This window comes from Bufo bufo, chromosome 10, assembly GCF_905171765.1.
Source record: "Bufo bufo chromosome 10, aBufBuf1.1, whole genome shotgun sequence".
In the NCBI taxonomy this organism is placed as follows: domain Eukaryota; kingdom Metazoa; phylum Chordata; class Amphibia; order Anura; family Bufonidae; genus Bufo; species Bufo bufo.
In genome coordinates this window covers 51,435,346-51,461,737 of record NC_053398.1, presented here as the reverse complement: position 1 = coordinate 51,461,737, position 26,392 = coordinate 51,435,346, and the positions used below count along the sequence as shown (strand labels likewise).

The window sequence follows — 26,392 nt, the reverse complement described above, 5'->3', positions numbered from 1 at the left end:
TATCATGCCTCAAGTGCCATTTTTATAAATTAGTCAAAACCTGTGACCTTTTTTCAGAAGTTATACGTTTCTGCATTAATTGACACGTTTGATAAATCCTCCCATTTTAACTGTGCTTTATAAGCTTGTCTACTATTAGAAGCAAACACTTTCCACTAGACTTTACCTCAAGAGTGATAAAAGTTCCATCTCTTTCCCCATTGATCCTTGCTGCTCGATTTAGGTTCCAAAGGGCTTGTTGTGAACGTTTATTGAGGGCAAGCCAACCGTACGATTCTGGGACCCACCTGTTTTCGGTGAATGTTAGAGAGGGATATAAATGACGGAAACAATTTAGAAAGATTAAAGAATGGTTGTAACATATTTCCTTAAATTAAGGTTTCCCCTTTCTAAAGCTCATTTGCCTTGTGTGGCAATTAGCAAATTATCAACATTTTCTTACTTGTATAGTTGTGTTAGAGAATGTTACCTCTCCCCATTCAGACAGTGGGTCGAAGCTGGCAGCAGTGGTTTTGCAGGACCCTGGTAGCAGCATTCCTCCTCTTTGCCAATGACAACAAGTGCTTATATATTATTTTCGTCCTGGTAGTCTAGGCCTCACCAACACTTTGTGTGGCTTATTCCTGATTGTTTGTCTGCCTGTTCTCTGTTAAGGCTGCTGTTCCTTCAGCATCCTTCCCCCTAATGCTCGACATTCTCTGGACTGTGACCTGATAATTCAATCGAGAAAGTCCATACTTCCTTGCGGGGGTTAAGAGTGAACAGGAAGATTCTTTTGTGCTCCGCACAACAGTCAAGCCAACGCCAAACTGGCTTAGAGTAACTACTCCTCTGGTGGCAGATTCAAGTCAAATTATCAGATTTTAAGAATATTTTAATTATTTTTTGTGTCTGTAATGATTGAGAACTGATTAGAATACAATACCCTAGTTTTTAATATACATTTGCTCCTAAGATAGCTCTAGAATGTTAAGATGGGTCGATCTTCTTTCATTATAATAATTCAACATCCTAAAAATCTACACAGTTGAGTCACATTATTATGACCACCACCTAATATCCAGAGTAAACGCTGTATGCAGCACTGACAGCAGCTCTTGGTAGGTTGTCATAGGTATCTGGAGCCATGCTGACTGCAGTGCATCTCACGGCTGGTGGTGGATGCACGTGTCACGGTGGGGAGTGGGGGAAACCCCCCACCGTACAATGTAGGGAATTTGGGAAAGCAACTAGGCCTGAATGCTGGGGTAAAGGTCAGGAAAAGGAGACGACCAGTTCATCCACAACAGAGAAGGACAAGGGGACGCACCAAAACGATGTAATCTGAGATGTCATCCCCTTGTCTTCCTTTTGTTTCTATTCCTTTACCTATCCTCACTTATTGTTTTGAGTATGGTGTGTGATGTACAGAGTGTTTGTAGTATGTCATTTGGTGTTCCATGTCTGGTCTATTTGGTGTTTGTAGTCCAGCATGGTTGTTTGACATTTCCTGTGTTTGTGTGTACCTCCAGTGGTTGTGGTGCGGACGACTCGTTCCTTTTAGTTGTTGTGGGCAGGTAAGTGACGTTGTGGTCCTGTGGTCTGTTGTCTTTCTGCCACAGGACACTTACCTGTCGAGTTTGTCCTCTGCTTACTGTCTGCTTCTCTCCTTGCACCTAGGCCTGCTGGAGACTCCTGTTCATCCGTGTTGTGGATGAACTGGTCATCTCCGTTTCTTAACCTTTACCCCAGGGATCATCAGGGCCTGTTAGGGTCCGAGGTTCCGGTGCATGAGCCCTCTTACCATCTGGGTGCGCTCATGCGGTTAGGAAGTCAGGGCAAGGATTAGAGACGCTATAGGATGTTTCCAGCATCCAGGCCTAGTTGCTTTCCCAAATTCCCTACATTGTACGTGGGGGGTTTCCCCCACTCCCCACCGTGACAGCATCGTAGAGGCTCTACAGAGAAAACACAACGATCGAGGTGGTCCCATAGATGTTCGGTTGGGTTTAAGTCTGGGGAATTAAGGGGCCAGGGTTGCACTTAGAAGTCTTGGTCATGCTCCTCCATCCAATGTCGGACATTTCTAGCCATGTGACATGTAACATTGTCTTGCTAGAAGTTTGCATCCGCCCCAGAGAAGAAAATCAGCATGTACAGTTGTACATAATCTGCAAGGATGGATTCATACCAAATTCAGTTGAGAATGCCTTCCACATGAAAGAGAGAGCCCAGAGAATGCCTTTAAAACATTCCTCAGACCATACCGCTGCCACTACCAGCTTGTGTTCTTCTGGCAATGGTTGCAGAGTGTTTGTTCTCTGATGTTTCTCGCCTGATAAGTCAACATCTATTCGTTTGATGAAGAAAATGTGACTTATTGGAGAAGACAACCCTTTACCAATCAGCAAAGGTCCAAGTCGGATATTGCCGCCGAAAATGAGACCTAATGCAACTTTGTTAGCAGAAATGCAGTCTGTTAGCCCCCTGGTTCATTTTGGAGATGAGCTGTTCCACAGTAGCATGTCGGTCCACTCCTGCACACCTTTTTAGCTGACGTACACCTTTCACATCAATGGCACGTGGTGCTCCACAGTTTCCACAACACTTATTCGCACTGGTGCCATTTGTCCACTCACAATACACTTTCACCCCAGCAGCACGCAAACAATTCACAAATTGCGCAGTTTCGGAAATACTGCCACCCAAAAGTCAATAATCAACAAACCTTTTTGCTAGTTGGAAAAAAATCGCTCCTTCTGCCTATAACAGCAATGAGGGATATGCATGCAGACAGCTTATTACACACCTTATATACCCACCAAACCAGTTCATGATGCGTGACTTCCATCATGAGGTACCCGTAGATGCTGTCAACATCAAAAGTAGGAAGTGGTCATAATAATGTGACTGCTGTGAATATCCTCTGTGCATTTTTCACACATTTCTATATCTAAACGTTTGTCTCCATACTTTTTTTAAATCATTACCTACCATACAAAAATAGGGAATATGAAGTAGGGTAATGAGAGTGCCAGCTGCAGCCAGCGCCAGTCTGTTATAACATAAGCCACTGCTGCTAGGATGATTTGTCCCAAGGTTAGACAGGCTCCTTGAACAGTTGATACAGTTGGGCGATATTTCTTTGGAATCCATTCAATAGCTGCAAGAAGTGAGAGCTTCAGTGATGGTGACATTTCTATATTACTTCATCTACTTCTACCACTGTGGTTTATGTGCAACATTGGCTTTTATGAAGGTAATAAGTGTGGATACTAATGTCCCAACTCGTGGGAAATCTGGCCAAACAATAGTGTCAATCCAAAAATACAGCTGCAGAGGTCGATGGACCCGTTTTAGAAGATTGTGTGGGTGCTTTAAAGTCACTTGGTGAGTCCGTGTGTAGAGGAAATTATTATTTTATGTATGTACATATTATTCTCTTACACTTCTCTCCATTGGGACCTTATTTTGCAAAATGGTCTCTATTCAGTGTGCCCATGAAATGTACACAGTGGGAGAAGAAGAGTGTGTACGAAAAATCATGAATGGTATATAGGACTCTGAGTTCAAATCAGTATTTTTTAACATTTTTGTTCTCTACCATTCCCATCACTGTGTACACACAAATAGGCCGCACAATGGGAGGACTCCTAAGCGCGAGCACATAATGGAGAGGACTCCAGGACCCATCACATGGCCAGTTTGAGGCCGCACAGTGGGCGACAAAAGTAAATATAAAAATGTTACTGATTTAAACTCTGTGTCCACCTCTCCACAATACACCAGGAGGGTCTTAAGTTGGTGACAAGAATAGGGGACCCTTGTTACTATGAATAAATTTTTCAAACCAATATCCTATTTATACAGAATTTTCCTTTGAAATTGAGATATTTTAAAAACTCTAGCATAAATGAACACTGACTTACTTAGGCCTAGGTCATTAATGACAAGGCCACAAATCCCCATGCCAGTCATAAAGCGGAAGATACAGTAGGCAGTAAAATTAGGTGAGAATGCCGCACCAGTTCCCATTGTCGCTACCTGCAAAAGACAGCCTAGGATGATGGTTCGTCTCCCATACCTGCAACATATGAGAAGTCAGTGAATTTGTACAAATAAAATACAATTCTAAAGACAGCATTTGTCTCATTTTGGATGTGGCTATACAACAAGGATACTATGGGATAATGAAACTACAATAATTCCTAAGGCTACGGATACATGGTCAGATTTCTGACTGCGGTTTTGCATGCCAAAACCAGGAGTGGATCATAAAAGGAAGGAAAGTATTATTATCTCCCAAATGAACAAGACGGATCTATAAATCCATCAATGGGCGCCAGATCAAATTTTTTTATGTCCAAAAAAACTGATCCTGCACCATTGACTTACATTGTATTTCATACTGGATCCGTCTTGATCAGTATCCCATGACACACTCAAAAACGCTGCTTGGATAGCTTTTGTGTGAGTCATGGGAATGCAACATTCCGTTTAGTTCAGTTTTGTCCCCATTGACAATGAATGGGGACAAAACGGAAGCCGTTTTTTTCGCTCTATTGAGATCCTATGAGGGATCTCAATACTTGAAAGGAAAAACGCTAATGTGAAAGTAGCCTGAGACTTCTCTTTTTTTTTTTATTTACTCCTAATTTTGGCTTCCAAAACTGCATGCAGAAACCTGATCATGTGGTCATACCCTTAGGCCCCTTGCAGACGAGCGTGTCCGGATTAGGTCTGGATGCGTCCCGGGTGCATTGCGGCAAACCCGCTCGAGTAGGTACGCAATTGCAGTCAGTTTTGACTGCGATTGCGTTCCGTTGTTCAGTTTTTATCGTGCGGGTGCAATGCGTTTTGCACGCGCGTGATAGAAAACTTAATGTGGTACCCAGACCCAAACTTCTTCACTGAAGTTCAAGTTTGGGTTCAGTGTTGTGTAGATTGTAATTATTTTCCCTTATAACATGGTTATAAGGGGAAATAATAGCATTCTTTAATACAGAATGCTTAGTACAAGGTCAATTGAGGGTTAAAAAAATAAATAAAAATTAACTTACCTCCTCTAATTGATCACGTCGCTGCCGGTCTCCTGTTCTTTCTTCAGGACTTGTCAAAGGACCTGTGGTGACGTCACTGAGCTCATCACATGGTCCAATCACATGGTCCATCACCACAGTGATGTACCATGTGATTGGACCGTGTGATGTGACGTCACCACAGGTCCTTTAGCCGGCAGCTCATGATTAAAGAAGTAAGAAGAGACAGGCTGCTACGCGATCAAGAGAAGGAGGTGAGTTAATTTTTTTAATTTTTTAACCCTCAATTGACCTACTAAGCATTCTGTATTAAAGAATTCTATTATTTTCCCTTATAACCATGTTATAAGGGAAAATAATACAGTGAATAGACTGTCATCTTAGCAACCATGCGTGAAAATCGCACTGCATCCGCACTTGCTTGCGGATGCTTGCGATTTTTACGCAGCCCCATTCACTTCTATGGGGCCTGGGTTGCGTGGAAAACGCACAATATAGAGCATGCTGCGATTTTCACACAACGCACAAGTGATGCGTGAAAATCACCGCTCATCTGCACAGCCCCATAGAAATGAATGGGTCCGGATTCAGTGCGGGTGCAATGCGTTCACCTCACGCATTGCACCCGAGCGGAAAACTCGCCCGTGTGAAAGGGGCCTTATGGGAAAAAGTTGCAGAAAAACAAGTTGGAAATGTTTGCAAAAGTTAAAAGATTGCTTTCGACTTTTTACAAGCATTTTGCAACCAGCTTTAAGTCACAGAAGCCCAGTCACACAGTTTCCAAAAAGGTAAAATGTTAGCAAGTGGATAGAAAAGCAAAATGAGAGTCCTGAAAATGTGACATATGTGCTATAGGTGACTCAGTGGTTAGCACTGGTGCCTTCCAGCACTGGGGTCCTAGGTTCAAATTCGATTAAGGACAACATCTGCATGGAGTTTGTATGTTCTCCATTTGTTTGTGTGGGTTTCCTCCGGGTTCTCCGGTTTCCTCCCACACTCCATAGACATACGACATACTCATAGGGAACTTAGAGTGTGAGCCCCACTGGGGACAGGGAGTGATGCTAATGTCTGCAAAGTGCTGCGCTATATAAGTGCATAAAATAAAAAAATATAGGTTACCATTAAAGAGGAGCTGTCACCTCTCCTGACATGTCTGTTTTAGTAACTACTTGCATTCATTCCCCTTGGTAATTACAGTTCTGGAGCTTCTATTCTTATGACTTGAGATAAAGACGTTTGCTGTGCACAGATGTAATCTGCTCTTAGGCCCCTTTCACACGGGCGGGTATTCCGCGCGGGTGCAATGCGTGATTTGAACGCATTGCACCCGCACTGAATCCTGACCCATTCATTTCTATGGGGCTGTGCACACGAGCGGTGATTTTCACGCGTCACTTGTGCGTTGCGTGAAAATCGCAGCATGCTCCTCTTTGTGCGTTTTTCACGTAACGCAGGCCCCATAGAAATGAATGGGGTTGCGTGAAAATCGCAAGCATCCGCAAGCAAGTGCGGATGCGGTGCGATTTTCACGCACGGTTGCTAGGTGACGATCGGGATGGGACCCGATCATTATTATTTCCCCTTATAACATGGTTATAAGGGAAAATAATAGCATTCTGAATACAGAATGCATAGTGCAATAGGGCTGGAGGGGTTAAAAAAATAATAATAATAATTTAACTCACCTTAATCCACTTGTTCGCGCAGCCGGCATCGCTTCTGTCTTCATCTGTGCTGTGAGGAATAGGACCTTTGATGGCGTCACTACGCTCATCACATGGTCCATCACATGATCCATCACCATGGTGATGGATCATGTGATGAGCGTAGTGACGTCATCAAATGTCCTATTCCTCACAGCACAGATGAAGACAGACGAGATGCCGGCTGCGCGAACAAGTGGATTAAGGTGAGTTAAATTTATATATTTTTTTTTAACCCCTCCAGCCCTATTGTACTATGCATTCTGTATTCAGAATGCTATTATTTTCCCTTATAACCATGTTATAAGGGGAAATAATACAATCTACAGAACACCTTCTGTGAAGAAGTTCGGGTTTCGGTACCAAACATGCGCGATATTTCTCACGCGAGTGCAAAACGCATTACAATGTTTTGCACTCGCGCGGAAAAATCACGCATTTTCCCGCAACGCACCCGCCTCTTATCCGGGCCAAAAATATGACGCCCGTGTGAAAGAGGCCTTATGTGTCTCTTTACATATAGGGGAAGTCTAGGCAAATGCAGCTCTGGATCTGGATGCAAAGCTGCAGTGCATCTACAGCAAAATATGGATTTTGCTGTGGTTTTTCTGTAAATTCACGGCAGATTATACTCCCAAATTGAAGGGATGAGATTCCACAGCATTTATGTAACAGTGTGAGCATGCTGAGGTTGTGAAAATCAGTAGCATGGTGGTTTTTACGCACAGAAACTTTCCTCTACATGTTGATGCCATTTTCAGTTTCCATTCCTGATGTATGGTACTGTAATTTGCTGTGGATTTGTGTTGCGAAATCTGCATTGCAAATCTGCCAGGTCTGAACTTGCCCTTAAAGAAGTTTTCTGGGGCCACCATACCAGTGGGGGGTCTGGCGCCTGGCAAAAACAGTTTAAAAGTAAACCATGTATGGAAGGGGAAACCTGTGGTTGGATACTGAGTGTAGCCCCCCACACACACACACTCACCATTTTACCTTTTTTAGTTGCTTTTTTTTGTCATGATTTTTATATGGCATGGGGCTACAGAGTTGTTTTTTTCTATAAATTTTTTTGCATTGCATTTTTGGAGGTTTTTTCTTTTTTCAAAACCCAAATGTTGTAGGCATACCATATTTTTCCCTTAGGTATATCTATGGCAGTTGAAAAATGGTTGCATAAATTCCGGTTTAAAACGTTGCAATAACAAAAGGGGAAAAAAAAGTCACACAAAAGGTAACAAAAAAAAACATAAAAAGGTAAAAAATTCATGATTTTTTTTGAAAGAGATGCAAACGAGCTCTTAACAAGCTCTGCCTCTAATGCCACCAGATGTAAGGCAGCTATCCTATAAGTCAATGTTCAGCTCTTTAACTAAGCCTTGAAACATGACTTGGATATTAAATAAGCCAGCATCTCATCTGCAGACAGCTGTTTCAGGGTGATTGCCCCTCATCAGTGCAGAGCAGAGAGTACTGGCTTAACTGGGTAAGAGGCCTGTCAGATTTAGGGGTGTACGATCTCTCCTTAAGAAGAGAGCGCCTTAATCAGTATGAGGAGACTTATAGGCCATACATGCTCCTCTGGAATTCTGGGAAGAAAAAGATGCAAATGAGCTCTTAACAAGCTCTGCCTCTAACGCCACCAGATGTAAGGCAGCTATCCTATAATCCAATGTTCAGCTCTTTAACTAAGCCTTGAGACATGACTTGGATATTAAATAAGCCAGCACCTCATCTGCAGACAGCTGTTTTGGGGTAATTGCCGGAAATTGTCTGCATTGTCCATGCAACCCATGACTGGGCAGCTTTCATTTTAAACAGAATATGATGAAATGTAAGCTGCCCTGAGATTGATTTTTGTGGATGACATTGTGGATGTATTTATGTACTGACTGTGGCTGACACTTAAAGCAGCATTGTGTGTGACATAGGGGTATAGGGACTGGCGTATGTGGAGGAAGGCTAGCTCTTATGGGGGCAATTTGGAAAATTTGCCGCTGTGTGCAAGGCAAAGGGTTGTACCTGTATTTGATTTCATAAGTCGACAGGTATATCATCCAGGGGCGTGCACAAGAGGCCTGTAAATCCCTGCGACCCTATCAGCTGTTGCCACATACTTTTAGTTGTACAGTTTAATATTATAGCAGTCCCAGCAAGATGGTAAGGTCAGTTACCAAAGGGGTGGGGAAGAAGGCAGAGTTTGCACAACTTTACCTCCAAATGTTGTTTTCTTTCTGCTCCTGAGCGTTTCGAGATGGTCATGGGGTCAGAGCGAGGATGTTCCAGGACATGTTGGCAGCTATCCTATGGTGGAGTAAGCAGCCGTCCGTCCAATGCCCCATCATTCACTCCCATATTCTGGTGGCCACTTCAAGCTTATGGCCTAGAAGACTCCCAGTACCAGGCAGGTCCCATGCAGTGACGTCATTCTGACCACTTCATAATGAGTTTTTTCACACCCTAGGTCCTTGAGAAAACCCTGCATGTACCCCTGACATCATCGTATATATTACCATTATGTATTTTGGCATACTTTTAAGTCCCTGTGTGTGCCTTTGCAGCAAGAATTTAGCCCAAATTCTGCCCCGAAAAGCTGCTGGACAGTCTTGGTGAATCCACCTCCCACAGTTTAGGTGCAGCCATAAACCGCAGCCTCCCATTAAAAACAATGGTAGCGGATTCCACTGTCAGAAGAAGCTGTGTGAACAGGCCCTAATAGTGTTGTTTACCTGTACACTAAAAAGAAGCAAGGGCAGTAATGTTCTACCTCATTATAATGTGCTGTGATATAATATCAATCCCACCCAGCTCACCTGTCTGCGAGAGAGCCATACAGGATAGCGCCCACCAGCACTCCTGCCATGTAAGTGGACTGCGCCAGTTCCTTCATCCATTCTCGTTCACAAACCAAATCCCACTGTTTGACAGATGAAACAAGAGAAAAGGTTTATAGTTTCACACTAATGACACCACAGCAGATTTGGTCATATAAGGATTTTTTGTAAATGTATTCCCATTCAAATGTGATAACATACAGAGGGACATTTATTAACCTAATTATGCTATAATTTGTGACTTATTAGGCTTCCCGACACTTTTCCAAAGTAGCAAGCAAGGGGGTGTGGCTTAGCATAAGTGGGCGTGGCTTCTGGGCACCAGCTGAATTTACTATAACTTTCGCTAGAAAGTGGCAAAAGTTATAGCTGAAGTCTATGCCAGTCTGTAGCTGGCGTACACTGCAGTTTCTGGCACAGGGCAGAGATGTATGTACCTTATTTCTTAGGAGCCTTCTGCCTTTTAATAAATTAAGTACCTCCCACGTCAGTGCAGGGAGATCAACATGGGCAGATGGATGTGCCAGTCTTGATATATCTCCCTCACAAAACTGGTGCAAATGAAAATTAACTTAGTTTCCTCTAGCAACCAATCAGATTCCACCTTTCATTTTTCAGAGCTCTTTTGTAAAATGAAAGGTGGAATCTGATTGGTTGCTAAAGGCAACTAAGTCAGTTTTATTTTACACCGGTTTAGATAAATTCCCCCCAATGTGCTAAATGACAGACCCCACTGCAATACCACAGATAATAAATAGGAATGAAGACGATGGTTGCTCACTTCTTCCTGATGATTATGATTGATGCTAGTAATTCTTTCATTAGCCTTAGCAGGAGTAATAAAGGAATTATTCCAGAATTACTACAACAGGCGTATCAGGAGAGGTGATGGGTTCTCTTCAAACTACTAAATGCCTAGTATTAGAAGCCATTTGCAGATTTTCCCACTGTCAACATCTGCCTTGTATGCCGTGTTCACTTTGGATGCCGCTCACAGCTCCATGGAATTTAGCCACTGTAGCAGCAGCTGCTGTCCACAGACCGTGCCAAAAGGGGAACGCCCCTTCTTGCCACAGTCCTGTCTTTTAACCGCTGGTCCTCGAGCTGCAGCTCCTGCTGACAATGGAAAACAATGGGGGGCAGAACACACGGCTGCCGGCAGAATTTTGGTGTTGTGTCTGCGTCAAAATTCCGGTGACAAAATCCATCATGTGAACTGCCTCTAAGACATAGATCTAATCAGTACCAAACATAGTCCAGCAGCAGCAACAACTTTTGCATTGCTCTGAACCTGAAATAAAAAGGAACGCACCCCAATAGAGTTAATACAAATTGTTAGAAATTGATTGTAAACCTAACAATCCTCCATACTTTAAAGGGTTTTTTGGTTAGTCAATATTAATGGCCTATCAGAATAGGTCATCAATACCAGATCGGTGGTGGCCTGACACATGGTACTAGTGTTGAGCGAATCTAGCTTCGGATCCAAGATCCAAAGTCAATTTGCTCAAAACTTTGTTTTAATGCAGTAAAATTTATTTTAACCCCTTAAGGACTTTTTTTTGCAAATCTGACCAGTGTCACTTTAAGTGCTGATACATTTAAAACGCTTTGACTTATCCAGGCCATTCTGAAATTGTTTTCATCACATATTGTACTTCATGACACTGGTAAAATGAAGTAAAAAAAAATCTTTTTTATTTATAAAAAATACCAAATTTACCAAATATTTGTAAAAAATTGCAAATTTCCAAGTTTCAATTTCTTTACTTTTATAATAGATAGTAATACCTCCAAAAATAGTTATTACTTTACATTCCCCATATGTCTACTTCATGTTTGGATCATTTTGGGAATGATATTTTATTTTTTGGGGATGTTAAAAGGCTTAGAAGTTTAGAAGCAAATCTTGAAATTTTTCAGAAATGTTCAAAAACCCAATTTTTAGGGACCAGTTCAGGTCTGAAATCACTTTGCGGGGCTTACATAATAGAAACCACCCAAAAATGACCCCATTCTAGAAACTACACCCCTCAAGGTATTCAAAACTGATTTTACAAACGTCGTTAACCCTTTAGGTGTTCCACAAAAATTATTGGAAAATAGAGATACAATTTAAAAATGTAACTTTTTTGGCAGATTTTCCATTTTAATCATTTTTTTCCAGTTACAAAGCAAGGGTTAACAGCCAAACCAAACTCAATATTTATGGCCCTGATTCTGTAGTTTACAGAAACACCCCATATGTGGTCGTAAACCGCTGTACAGGCACACGGCAGGGCGCAGAAGGAAAGGAATGCCATACGGTTTTTGGAAGGCAGATTTTACTGGACTGTTTTTTTTTACACCATGTCCCATTTGAAGCCCCCCTGATGCACCCCTAGAGTAGAAACTCCATAAAAGTGAACCCCATCTAAGAAACTACACCCCTCAAGGTATTCAAAACTGATTTTACAAACGTCGTTAACCCTTTAGGTGTTCCACAAAAATTATTGGAAAATAGAGATACAATTTAAAAATGTAACTTTTTTGGCAGATTTTCCATTTTAATAATTTTTTTCCAGTTACAAAGCAAGGGTTAACAGCCAAACAAAACTCAATATTTATGGCCCTGATTCTGTAGTTTACAGAAACACCTAATATGTGTTCGTAAACCGCTGTACGGGCACACAGCAGGGCGCAGAAGGAAAGGAATGCCATACGGTTTTTGGAAGGCAGATTTTGCTGGACTGTTTTTTTTTGACACCATGTCCCATTTGAAGCCCCCCTGATGCACCCCTAGAGTAGAAACTCCAAAAAAGTGACCCCATTTTAGAAACTACGGGATAGGGTGGCAGTTTTGTTGGTACTAGTTTAGGGTACATATGATTTTTGGTTGCTCTATATTACACTTTTTGTGATGCAAGGTAACAAGAAATAGCTGTTTTGGCACCGTTTTTATTTTTTGTTATTTACAACATTCATCTGACAGGTTAGATCATGTGAAATTTTTATAGACCAGGTTGTCATGGATGCGGCGATACCTAATATGTATACAATTTTTTTTATTTATGTAAGTTTTACACAATGATTTCTTTTTTGAAACAAAAAAAATCATGTTTTAGTGTTTCCATAGTCTGAGAGCCATAATTTTTTCAGTTTTTGGGCGATTACCTTGGGTAGGGTATGATTTTTGCGGGATGAGATGACGGTTTTATTGGCACTATTTTGGGGTGCGTGTGACTTTTTGATCGCTTGTTATTACACTTTTTGTGATGTAAGGTGACAAAAAATGGCTTTTTTTACACCGTTTTTATTTTTATTTTTTTACAGTGTTCATCTCAGGGATTAGGTCATGTGATATGTTTATAGAGCCAGTCGATACGGACGCGGCGATACCTAATATGTATACTTTTTCCCTATTTTTTACCATTTTTTTTTAACTTTATTTGGGGAAAATGACCTTTTTGTTTATTTTTACTTGAAACTTTTAATTTTTTGGGGGGAAAACTTTATTTTTTGTCCCACTTTAGGACTTCAACTTTTGGGGGTCTAATCCCTTTTACAATGCATTCCAATACTTCTGTATTGGAATGACTTGGCTTTATGAGTAATACTGTGTGTATTACTCATACAGCTTCCGGCCTGTGAGATCCAGGGGGCTGGATCTCACAGGCCTTCCTTAGACATTGCGCTGCCTTCCATGCCATCGGGTCCCCCCTACAGCCGCATGGGGACCCGATGGCACCGCCGCCCGCAACCGCCGGATAAGGTAAAAGCCACAAACCGCAGGTCTAAATTGGTATACAAGGAGTAGTAAGCAGGTGGCTCACTCTGATTTGACACGACAGGTGCACAGGTTCAAAGAAACACCCCCTTGATTCTAATAGGTATAATGAAGATTGGATAGAACCGGCACTCAAACCATTCGGAATACACGTGGAAATCGAATAAAAATATTTATTAAACAATAAACGTTATATCCTGTGTACACCAGGGTAAAATTCATAAAATGACATAAAACGCATATAACATATGTGTAGACCAGAGAGATGTATATCTCTAATGCAAAAAGATCTGACTGCTAGGCGCAGCAGGCTGCATCCGTGTCCCCCCTGTTGGGTAGGGCTATTGGATCACAGTCGTCTGCGACAAAGCAAATCAGAGCTGGTAGAGATTATACTTCAAATATATTCAGTAGCATGTGTCCTCATGCGATAGTGATTAACATGCTTCAGGTGTGTTCAACAATATATATTCTCATGCAGAATCTCACATAGTCCTAAATGCGTACAATTAAGATCTTATAACGCCGTGTAGGATGTGAGATATAGAATGGTCTAGGATAAACTGTATTTTAAACCGAGATCAGATTGTCCATCATCTATAGCGGTCTCAGGGTCTGAATACGTTATATATACAAAGTCAATTGTCCAGCACGTCTGTTATCGCAGTGCTAATGCCGCTTTTCATGTAGCGGTTCGGTATATTTCCACTTATATTTGTATTACTCACTGCGTCCTGTGTAGGCTCACTCGATCAGGTCTGCGGAAGGACTTTTGCCGTGGCGTCCCACGCTTCAGCCTTTCTCCGCAGCGCTTGTATCGGGTCCGGTCTTTGCTTGGATCCCGTCTCTACTCTCGTGAGAGACCTGAGTTGGCTATTGCGCTTGCGTGAGTCTTATAACACTTCGTTGTCTTTCGTGAGTAAGTGGATATATTCTCCGTCCTTTAGTACATGGCCATGTACCGCTGAGATGATTCTTTCACAGGTAATACGCCCAGACGCGTTTCGAGATATCTTATCTCTTCCTCAGTGGGTAAATTGACCTGCGGTTTGCAGCGATCGCCGACAGGATGCCCGCTAAATGATTTCAGCGGACATCCTGTTGCCATTAACCCCCACCGCACCGCAATCGCGATTTAAACTTAGGACGTACCGGTACGTTCTTAGTCCTTAAGGACTCAGGAAACAGGGCGTACCGGTACGCCCTAAGTCCTTAAGGGGTTAATTAAAATAAAATGTATGGGCTCCAGTGAAGTGAAATTCGTTATCACCAATGTCTCGCAAGAATAACTTCAGCATTCGATTTTTAAACTTGAAAAACATTTTAAAACAGGAATCCGAAGCCGGCTTCACATCCAAGTTTTGAAATTATTTTCAAGGTCTAAAATTGAAGTCCGAAGTTATTCACTGAAATCCCGTGAGACTCTCCGTACAGCATTCAAACAAAGTTTACCTGGCTGCCTACCAACACAGTGCTGTCCATTGGAAAATGTCTGTGCTTGGCATCGCTGCTCAGTCCCATTCACTTCACTGATGAACATGATGTCACTGGCCTAAGAAGAGGCCGCACTACACACAGAGCACCGCAGCCTTTTGAAACAGCTGATTAGCACGGGTGCTGGGCATTAAACCCCCACAGATCACATATTGATTACCTATCCTGAGGATAGGCCATCAATATTAAGAACAACCCCTTTAAACAACCACATAAAGTGTTGCTGTTCTCTAATGCAGCACGGGGGCCCAAGATTGAGGGTCCGGACCAATACTTTTTGCTTTGCACCCCCTATAATCATGGCGCTGTCTGACACATGTATGTATGTTGGATTCCTGCATATAAAATTCTGTTAAAAAGTGTAATAAGTCCATATATCACTTACCTCACTGACAATGGTAGAAGTATATAAACTCAAGTCATAGATCCTCTCTCCATGCATACACGGTTCTGTATCATTCGATTGCAGTGAAATGTATCGAGTGCATGGATCTTTTGGTAAATACGAGTTGTTAAGGGTGAGGTTAGATTGGCAATGATAAGGTGGCACTGCTGCTGTGAAAACTTGCATGAGGTTATGTGTGGCAACAAGGATAAGTGGAGTAGATAGAAAAGTCACTGTGATAGACTGGAAGGGAGAAAACATGCTGTCCTTCTCCAGAGCATCGGACAGTGCCATGACTGAGGATACCAACGTCAGTGATAGGTTTCTTGTCCTTTAGAGAATGTTCTCAAGCAGATAGTAGTTTCTTCCAAAGTGCTGAATAGCTTGATACACTGCACAGTGTCCAGTATAATGAGCGACCGCTGGTGAAAGAGGCACTTGCAATACTTTATATTCCCTACCAAAAAAAAAGTGCAACCTGGATCAAATAATACCTGTAAACCTAATCTTTATTGAATGACACCATACGTGATTAATAAATATAAAAAACTGCAGAATCCAGAATATGAGGCACAGCAACCAAAGCACTCCTGTCCCCCAGCATAAGAGGACAATACCGGAGTGGTTCCAAGAAATACATTGAAACAGTGATCAATGCAAAATACTAATATCCATAATAACACTTCTACTACCCAGTAAAAGCAGCACAGGTAACTGAGAGACCACACACATGCGGGCCAATTGAGCTTACTATTCTGAAAAATCAGTAGTTAAGTGCCAAGTACAAAATAAATAACCATGCATACCAAGTTTTAATGATGAGAGGGGTCCAGCATCCGCCCGACGTGTGTTTCCACTGAAAGCATTTGTCTGGGGGTGGCACCACTTTTAGAGCCCTCCAAATTGTCCTATCCTGTTCACAATCAGAGAAAGGCCTCTTGCACATGGCCGTTGTGCTCCCATGGTCGTTTTGTGGGCGGGCATACGGTGGTTCCGCAATACACGGGGCACCGGTCGTGTGCATTCCGCATCACGGATGTGGACCCATTCACTAGAATGGGTTCGCAAATCCGGAGGTGTGGTGCGGAACAGAAGCACGGAACGGAACCCCATGGAAGCACTACGGAGTGCTTCCGTCCTGGAGCTTGTTTTATCTTTTTGCGGAACGGACAGATCATGGACCCATTCAAGTTGAATGGGTCTGGATCCGTTCCGGTCGCCGCACGGAACGGAACCACAATGTACGTGTGCAAGAGGCCAAAGACTATGCAGATGCAAGTAGTTAATAAATGAGCTCACCATTAAGTCATCATCTGTTTGGCACTCGGTGAAGTCACACGTGAACAGCCTAATGAGGCACACGCATCCGGCGTCAGGAAGGAGCACTTCCAATACTGTTGACAGTGCTTCAGAATTGAGACCAACTTCTAATGGTGGAGAAACATCTGGTGTAAAAATGACTTCAATGAATTCGGTAGTCCACGACACTATTGACTTCAAACAATGGAACCTTGCTCTCTTTGGATGCGACTAAAGTCCCACTAAATATTTCCGGTTTCCTGGATCAATATTGTCCTCCAGTGGGAAAAAAACAGAATTGTCCTTCAGTGAACAGGGTTGACTACAAATGCTGGTGAATACACCTGACCTCAAATAATGGTGCTTGTCTTATGAAAGGTTGGCAGTCAGAGATAGAGAGCGTCTTCATTACGGATGATGGTTTCCAGCGAACAAATGACTTCTAAAAATGACTCGTGACTTCTAAGAATGAGAGACCTTGGTTGAGTAAATCAGACTGTGAATCATTCAAGACAGTAAGCATGACTTAGCATCTAGTTAGAAGTGTTAAATATTCACAATTTCTGGAAAAATCTAACCATGTTTTAGTAAGTCATTTTGACTGATGTAGGTCCACAAACAGATAAAAAGAAAGAAACTCCTTAAACCACATTGGGCCTCATAGGATCCGCATATTTCAGCAACAAATACATTACAAGAAAGAAAGGCATTCAAAAAAGGAGATAAGGAAAAGGATACGAGGGGGGAAATAATGAACAGGGGACCTGCAGAGATAGGGGAAGCAAGAGACACATTGCAAACAAGAAAATTGACTTATCTTCAGCCCAAGTGATGTAGTTGGGTAAATCTCTCATTGTAAGTGATACATACATTATGGGAACAAAAAGGTCAGGACCAAAAAAAACAAACGAATGTGGATAAATAGAAGATTCTCTCGCTCTACTGGGCTTGCTGCACTAAGTGAGCTGAATAAGTGGAGTTTAAAGAACCAGAGTGCAAGAAACTAAGGTTTGATATATTTTCCTTGTGTGTTGTTGGCTTGATTCTAGCAAGTTCTCCAACTACAACAGACAAGGTCTAAATCTAAACTCATATCTACTGTTTTCCTTCTTTCTTTATTGTTCATCCCCATTTAAACATGTGCTCCACGGACAATGCTACTAAGCAGGAGTGGATTGGCCATAGACCTTACAGGAAAATTTCCCGGTGGGCTGATGCCCTGGGGGCTGCCTAAGCCCCCCTCACTGTGGCTGATGGGGTACATAAGAGCTCTCAGCAGTAATTAATGCTGTTAGAATCAGGAACTCATGTACCTGACTGAATTCAACTGCTCTAGCCCTCATGTCACCTCACCTTAAAGAGGACCTTTTTGACATAAGCTAATTTATGGTATTACCTTGTAGGGTGGCCCCCACTAATGCCATGGGTGTATTTTTTTTTTTCAAACTGCCCCTGCCCTGCGTTCGTCCGCTGTGTTCCCCCGATGATTTGGAGCACTGTCTTATAATGAGCATTAAACTCGCAACAGGGAGGAGATGCAGTCTTCTGCTGTGGGCATCTCCTTCTCCCTGGCTGTGAGTGCGATCCAATCAGAGCGGACTGCTCACAGCCAGGGAGAAGGAATCTTGCTCCTTCTCTCTGAAAAAAAAAATACACCCATGGCATCAGTGGGGGACGCCCTACAAGGTAATACCATAATTGGCCTATGTCAAAACTGATGAAAGGTCCTCTTTAAGCCCCCTGCTCCATATCTTAATCAGAGACGACAGAAGGAGGATGACAGAAAATGGCAACTATTGGTGGCCACCACAAAGGGACAGTTTTGGGACAGTATACAGTTGCAATAAAAAGTATGTGAACCCTTTGGAATGATATGGATTTCTGCACAAATTGGTCATAAAATGTGATCTGATCTTCATCTAAAGAATGAAAGAAAACCGGCACTCCCAAAAATCTTTGCTGGTGATAGATTTATTGGTCACTCATATTATATATATATATGAGTGACCAATAAATCTATCACCAGCAAAGATTTTTGGGAGTGCCAGTTTTCTTTCATTCTTCTGATTTTGGGATTACCTCCACACAAACCGAGCACCCCTCAACCAGTACGCTGTGCCGCCTGACTTCATTACACTGATCTTCATCTAAGTCACAACAATAGACAATCACAGTCTGCTTAAACTAATAACACACAAAGAATTAAATGTTACCATGTTTTTATTGAACACACCATGTAAACATTCACAGTGCAGGTGGAAAAAGTATGTGAACCCTTGGATTTAATAACTGGTTGAACCTCCTTTGGCAGCAATAACTTCAACCAAACGTTTCCTGTAGTTTCAGATCAGACGTGCACAACGGTCAGGAGTAGTTCTTGACCATTCCTCTTTACAGAACTGTTTCAGTTCAGCAATATTCTTGGGATGTCTGGTGTAAATCGCTTTCTTGAGGTCATGCCACAGCATCTCAATCGTGTTGAGGTCAGGACTCTGACTGGGCCACTCCAGAAGGTGTATTTTACTCTGTTTAAGCCATTCTGTTGTTGATTTACTTCTATGCTTTGGGTCATTGTCCTGTTGCAACACCCATCTTCTGTTGAGCTTCAGCTAGTTCTCCTGCAAAATGTCTTAATAAACTTTGGAATTCATTTTTACTTCGATGATAGCAATCTGTCCAGGCCCTGACGCAGCAAAGCAGCCCCAAACCATGATGCCCCCACCACCATACTTCACAGTTTGAATGAGGTTTTGATGTTGGTGTGCTGTGCCTCTTTTTCTCCACACATAGTGTTATGTGTTTCTTCCAAACAACTCAACTTTTGTTTCATCTGTCCACAAAATATTTTGCCAGTACTGCTGTGGAACATCCAGGTGTTCTTGTGCAAACTGTAAACGTGCAGCAATGTTTTTTTTGGACAGCAGTGGCTTCCTCTGTGGTATCCTCCCATGAAATCCATTCTTGTTTAGTGTTTTACGTATCGTAGATTTGCTAACAGGGATGTTAGCATATGCCAGAGACTTTTGTAAGTCTTTAGCTGACACTCTAGTATTCTTCTTCACCTCATTGAGCAGTCTGCGCTGTGCTCTTGCAGTTATCTTTACAGGACGGCCACTTATAGGGAGAGTAGCAGCAGTGCTGAACTTTCTCCATTTATAGACAATTTGTCTGACCGGGGACTGATGAACAGCAAGGCTTTTGGAGATACTTTTATAACCCTTTCCAGCTTCATTCAAGTCAACAATTCTTAATCGTAGGTCTTCTGAGAGCTCATTTGTGCGAGGCATCATTCACATCAGGCAGTGCTTCTTGTGAAAAGCAAACCCAGAACTGGTGTGTGTTTTTTATAGGGCAGGGCAGCTTTAACCAACACCTCCAATCTCATCTCATTGATTGGACTCTAGTTGGCTGACATATCACTCCAATTAGCTCTTGGAGATGTCATTAGTCTAGGGGTTCACATACTTTTTCCACCTGCAATGTGAATGTTTACATGGTGTGCTCAATAAAAACATGGTAACATTTAATTCTTTGTGTGTTTATTAGTTTAAGCAGACTGTGATTGTCTATTGTTGTGACTTAGATGAAGATCGGATCACATTTTATGACCAATTTGTGCAGAAATCCATATCATTCCAAAGGGTTCACATACTTTTTCTTGCAACTGTATATACTGTAGTATATGGTTATGATGGGACTGTATTTTGTGCTATTGTATTGCTAACCCCCCGTACCTGTGTTACCATGCCGTCTGTCAATTTGGACCCGCCTACAATATGGGGCCACTTTTAGTTTTTCTTCCAGAGCCACTTTAACCACTTCACATCCAGGCCATTTACCTCCTTCCTCACAGAGACTAATTTTGCAAATCTGACGTGTCACTTTATGTGGTAATAACTTTGGAACGCTTTTACTTATCCAAGCCATTCTGAGATGGTTTTCTCGTGACACATTGTACTTCATGACAGTGGTAAATTTGAGGTGATATAGTTTAACTTTATTTATAAAATAATCCCAAATTTACCAAAAATTCTATTTCTCTGCTTTTAAAACAGAAAGTGATACCTCATAAAATATTTATTACTTAACATTCCCCATATGTCTACTTTATGTTGGCATCATTTTGTAAATGTAATTTTATTTTTTTAGGACGTTAGAAGGCTTAGAATTTTAGAAGCAATTCTTATCATTTTTAAGAAAATTTCCAAAACCCTCTTTTTAAGGACCAGTTCAGGTCTGAAGTCACTTTGTGCGGCTTACATAGTGGAAACCCCCCATAAATGACCCCATTGTAGAAACTACACCCCTCAAGTTACTCAAAACTGATTTCACAAACTTTGTTAACCCTTTATGTGTTCCACAAGAATTAAAGGAAAATGGAGACGACATTTCTAAATTTCACTTTTTTGGCAGATTTTCCATTTTAATCCATTTTTTTCTTTAACACTTTGAGGGTTATCAGCCAAACAAAACTCGTAAATTAGGTTAACAGCCAAACGTAAATTGATGTAAGGGCACACGGCAGGGCGCAGAAGAATAGGAGCGCCGTATGGTTTTTGGAAGGCAGATTTTGCTGAACTGGCTGTTTTGGCACAGTTTTTTTTTGTTTGTTTTTTTACAACATTCATCTCATAGGGTAGATCATGTGCTATTTTTATAGAGCAGGTTGTTACGGATGCAATGATATCAAATATGTCTACTTTCTTTGTTTCAGTTTTACATAATAAAGCATTTTTGAAAAAAAATTATGTTGTTGTGTCTCCATTTTCGGAACGCCATATTTTTTTTATTTTTCTGCCGGTCGTCTTGTGCAGGGGCTCGTTTTTTGCAGGAAGAGTTGAAGTTTTTATTGGTACAACTTTTGGGTACATATGATTTTTTGATCATTCATTATTACACTTTATGGGGCAAGGTGACCAAAAAATTGGTTGTTTTAGCACAGTTTTTATTTATTTTTAAAGCGTTCACCTGAGGGGTTAGGTCATGTGACATTTTTATAGAGCAGATCGTTACGGACGTGGCAATACCTAATATGTATAGTTTTTCTCATTTATTTAAGTTTTACACAATAATAGAATTTTTTAAATAAAAAAAATGATGTATTAGTGTCTCCATAGTCTGAGAGCCATAGCTTTTTTTATTTTTTGACCGATTGTCTTATTGGTCTCATTTTTTGCAGGATGAGGTGATGGTTTGATTGGTACTATTTTGGGGGGCTTACGCCTTTTTGATCGCTTGGTGTTGAACTTTATGTGATGTTAGGTGACAAAAAATGGCATTTCACCTGAGGAGTTAGGTAATGTGATATTTTTATAGAGCTGGTTGTTACGGACGCAGCGAGAACTAATATGTATACTTTTTTTTATTAATTTCACTTTGACACAATAATAGCATTTTTGAAACAAAAAAAATGATGTTTTAATGTCTCCATGTTCTGAGAGCTATAGTTTTTTTTTTTTTAACGATTTTCTTATGTAGGGGCTAATTTTTTGCGGAATGATGTGATGGTTTTATTGGTACCATTTTGTGGGACATAAGGCTTTCTGATCACTTTTTGTGATGTAAGGTGACAAAAAAGCTTTTTCTTTGGTGTTTATCGGACGGAGTGGATCATGTGATATATTTATAGAGCCGGTCTATACGGATGCGGCAATACCAAATATGTCTATTTTATTTAAATTTTTCTATTTTTACCATTTTTTAAAATTACTTAATTGGCGGTTTCTTTATTTTTTTTACATGTGAAACCTTATTTTATTTACTTTTTTAAAACACTTTATTTTTTTATTTTTTATTTTACAATTTGCGTCCCCCATAAGGTCATACAAGACCTCTGGGGGACATTTAACTTTACTTTTTTTTTTTTTTCACTTGATTTCTCCTGTAACTGGGGCTGCCATAGTAGCCCCAGTTACAGGGGAAATACACCCCCAAGAGAGGCTGTACAGCAGAAGTGCAGGACTGATCGAGGTCTATGGAAGACCCAACAGCTCCTGCACTCTCCCGGCCCCGGCGGTCACATGATCACTGGTCCGGGACAGGAAGCGCATACCGTTGAGTGCTGTGTATACAGCGATCTGCAAGGCAGGGACACCTGGGAACTGTCCCTGCTTTCTCGCAGAGTTTCCCTGCTGTTACTGGCAGCGGGCTCCCCACTCGGCAGCTGCACGATTAGCGTGCAGCTGCCATCTCTGAATGGATGTTCCAGAGATAAACATCCACCCATAGGACGTTTATATCCTATGGGCAGATGTGAAGTGGTTAAGCTCCCAGTCCACCCCTGCTACTAAGTGTGTGTCCTGTGCAATGTATGCGCAGGGCTGGTGCAAGGATTTTTGCCGCCCTAAGCAAAGATCCATTTTGCCGCCCCCTCATGTCACTCACTCACTGATAGACACACACACACACTGACAGAAAGACATGCACTCAGACACTCACTGAATGACGTACACAGAAACTCACTGACAGACATACTCACTGACAGACACACATACATACACTCACTGACAGACATACACCTACCCACCGAAACACACAAACACACACATACACTTACTGACAGACAGACACACACTCACTCACTGACAGACATACACCTACCTACTGAAACACACACACACACACAGAAACTCACTGACAGACACTCACTCACTGGCAGACAAACACACACATATACTCACTGACAAACACACAGACACTTACTGACCGACAGACATCCACACTCACTGACATCCACACGCAGACACTCAATGACAGACACACATACATTTACTGACAGAAAGACAGACATACATACACTCACTCACTGACATAAATACACAGGCAGACACTGACTCAGTCAAACACTTAAAGGGCTTCTGTCACCCCACTAAACAGTTTTTTTTTTTTTTTGTGTACTTATAATCCCTATCCTGCCATATAGCTATACCTTATGTTATTAATAATTTACTTTCAGTAGATTTTGCAAAAAATGTACTTTTATGATATGCTAATTACCTTTCTACCAGCAAGTAGGGCGTCTACTTGCTGGTAGCAGCCGCAGAAAACCGCCCCCTCCTCCTGTTGATTGACAGGGCCAGCCGCGATCTCCTCCTCCGACTGGCCCTGTCAGCATTTCAAAAATCGCGCGCCTGTGTTGATTTGGCGCAGGCGCTCTGAGATAAGGAGGCTTGGCTCCTCAGCACTCCCTCAGTGCGCCTGCGCCGATGATGTCACCGAAAGAGAAGATGTCATCGGCGCAGGCGCACTGAGGGAGTGCTGAGGAGGCGAGCCTCCTTATCTCAGAGCGCCTGCGCCGAATCAACACAGGCGCGCGATTTTTGAAATGCTGACAGGGCTGGCCGGAGGAGGAGATCGCGGCTGGCCCTGTCAATCAACAAGAGGAGGGGGCGGTTTTCTTCGGCTGCTACCAGCAAGTAGACGCCCTACTTGCTGGTAGAAAGGTAATTAGCATATTATAAAAGTAGGTTTTTTGCAAAATCTACTGAACGAAAATTATTAATAACATAAGGTATACTTTACTGAGTATTACTTTACTGAGAGAGTAGTGGATGCATGGAATAGCCTTCCTGCAGAAGTGGTAGCTGCAAATACAGTGGAGGAGTTTAAGCATGCATGGGATAGGCATAAGGCCATCCTTCATATAAGATAGGGCCAGGGGCTATCCATAGTATTTAGTATATTGGTCAGACTAGATGGGCCAAATGGTTCTTATCTGCCGACACATTCTATGTTTCTATGTTTCTATGTATAGCTATATCGCATGATAGGGATTATAAGTACACAAAAAAAAACAAAAAACAGTTTAGTGGGGTGACAGAAGCCCTTTAAACACTCACCTCCCTGGGGTCCAGTGTGGTGCAGCTCCTCAGTCCTCCAGCGCGCCGTTTAGTATGCCGGGGCCGGAATGACGTCATATTCCGGCATCACAGAGGGCGCATGAGGGAGGAGTGGGGAGCTGCTAGAACAGCCTCCCTTGCCGCCCGCCTCCTCTCCTCCGGTAATTTACTGGCAGAGCAGGCACCTGCCATCAGGGTAAGCAGATGCCTGCTCTGCCATATTTAAGAAGGACCTCCACCTCCTGGCCCCACTGTAACGGCGCTGGGGGCGGCTCAAGAGCCGCTTGCCCAGGGCTGCAGCCCCAGTCAGGGGGAGCCCACCAGGGCGCCCCCAGAAGGCCGGCGCCCTAGGCGAACCCCTAGTTCGCCTATATGGTTGCGCCGGCCCTGGTATGCGTGCCTTGAAGAGCCATTCGAGGGTGAATACATTTGCACTAGATGCAAGCATGTTGCATATTTGGAAGCCCAAATCTTGTTTCTAAATAGGCAGCTTGAAAAGGGGTAGAGAGAAAAGTGCCAGCGAGGCTAGTCCTGAGCTGGAACGCCATAGTAAATATGCCTGTTTGGCTGATATTAGGGATGAAAGCCCAGGGCCAGCAACACTTCAGCAGGGCGTTTCTCCTAGCAACCAGGAGGATGACCGCTGCAGGAAGGATGAGAAAAAGAGTGCAGCAAAGGTTAGACAGATGCTGGTGGTAAGGGACTCTATTATTAGGAGGACAGACAGGGTCATCTGTCGCCGAGACCGTGAATGCCGAACAGTGTGTTGTCTTACGGGTGCTCGGGTTCGGCATATTGCAGATCGGATTGACAGATTGCTGGGTGGGGCTGGGGAAGACCCAGCGGTCATGGTACACATTGACACCAATGAAAAAATCAGGGGGAGATGGCAGGTCCTTAAAAATTATTTTAGGGAACTAGGAGAGAAGCTCAAGTCCAGGACCCCCAAGTAGTGTTTTCAGAAATACTACCAGTGCCACGAGCGTCACCAGAGAGACAATGGGAGCTTAGGGAGTTAGACTACTTTCACACTGGCGTTTTGGCTTTCCGTTTGTGAGATCCGTTCAGGGCTCTCACAAGCGGTCCAAAACGGATCAGTTTTGCCCTAATGCATTCTGAATGGAAAAGGATCCGCTCAGAATGCATCAGTTTGCCTCCGTTCAGCCTCCATTCTGTTTTGGTGGCGGACACCAAAGCGCTGCTTGCAGTGTTTTGGTGTCCGTCTGCTGAAACTGAGCCAAACGGATCCGCCCTGGCACACAATGTAAGTTAATGGGGACGGATCCGTTTTCTATGACACAATCTGGCACAATCGAAAACGGATCCGTCCTCCATTGACTTTCAATGGTGTTCAAGACGGATCCGTCCTGGCTACATTAAAGATAATACAAACGGATCCGTTCTGAATGGATGCAGACGGTTGTATTATCTGAACGGATCCGTTAACTAACTAGGGTGAACGGAGTCCGTGTGTCGGTGCCAGAAATCCTAGGGCAACTCAGAGGCGAATGAAGGGGGGTAGCAGCCATCTGGCCGTGTGTCGCGGGACACTGTAGGTGGACGCACCTACTTTTAGAAGGCTCAAGCATGGGTGTAGGGAAATCTAGGGAACAGAAGGGTACCACTTCTGAGTATAGGACAGCCAAGCAGTACATGAAATCCATCTATGGAGGAGGAGTTGTTAAGCCCCTCAAAGATTGGCACCAGGGGACTGTAGGTTCAGAGTGGACCATCCCCAAAGAAGGGACCTTTGAGGTCTGGATTTTGGAAAAAGTTTATCCGTGAATTCCCCACTAGACTCCAAAGCCATGCTTCCCTCCAGAAAGCAGAACTGTGGCTACACAAATCCATCGATCTCCAGCAACAGGGCATTGAAAAGTCCCAGACAGTGCGAACTAACACTGTCTTGTGCTCCCGTCCGGCTAAGACTGCAGAGTCCAAGAAAAGCGCTTTTCTCTTTCTCTCTCTCTCTATCTCTCCCTCTCTCATCCCTCCCTCATCTCTCCATATAACCTTGAGACGATGCACCATGTTGAATCCAGCTTCTCTTCGTCC

At 42.7% G+C, this 26,392-nt stretch overlaps 1 protein-coding gene across 3 annotated transcripts in view; it reads right to left on the bottom strand.

Annotated features, from left to right (window-relative positions):
• The window catches only part of LOC120980671 (solute carrier family 22 member 6-B-like), a 97,044-nt gene that overhangs the window by 59,816 nt on the left and 10,836 nt on the right, over positions 1 to 26,392 (bottom strand). The window contains exons 2-7 of one of the 3 annotated variants that reach the window (XM_040409914.1): positions 16,500 to 16,976; positions 15,201 to 15,657; positions 9,535 to 9,638; positions 3,909 to 4,063; positions 2,974 to 3,142; positions 167 to 287 (exon numbers count right to left, since the gene is read on the bottom strand). In XM_040409914.1, coding sequence (XP_040265848.1) covers positions 167 to 287; positions 2,974 to 3,142; positions 3,909 to 4,063; positions 9,535 to 9,638; positions 15,201 to 15,494 — 843 coding nt within the window. In that variant the 5' untranslated portion in view covers positions 15,495 to 15,657; positions 16,500 to 16,976. The remainder of the gene's footprint in view (positions 1 to 166; positions 288 to 2,973; positions 3,143 to 3,908; positions 4,064 to 9,534; positions 9,639 to 15,200; positions 15,658 to 16,499; positions 16,977 to 26,392) is intronic. The other 2 variants (XM_040409913.1, XM_040409915.1) reach the window with 2 other exon arrangements.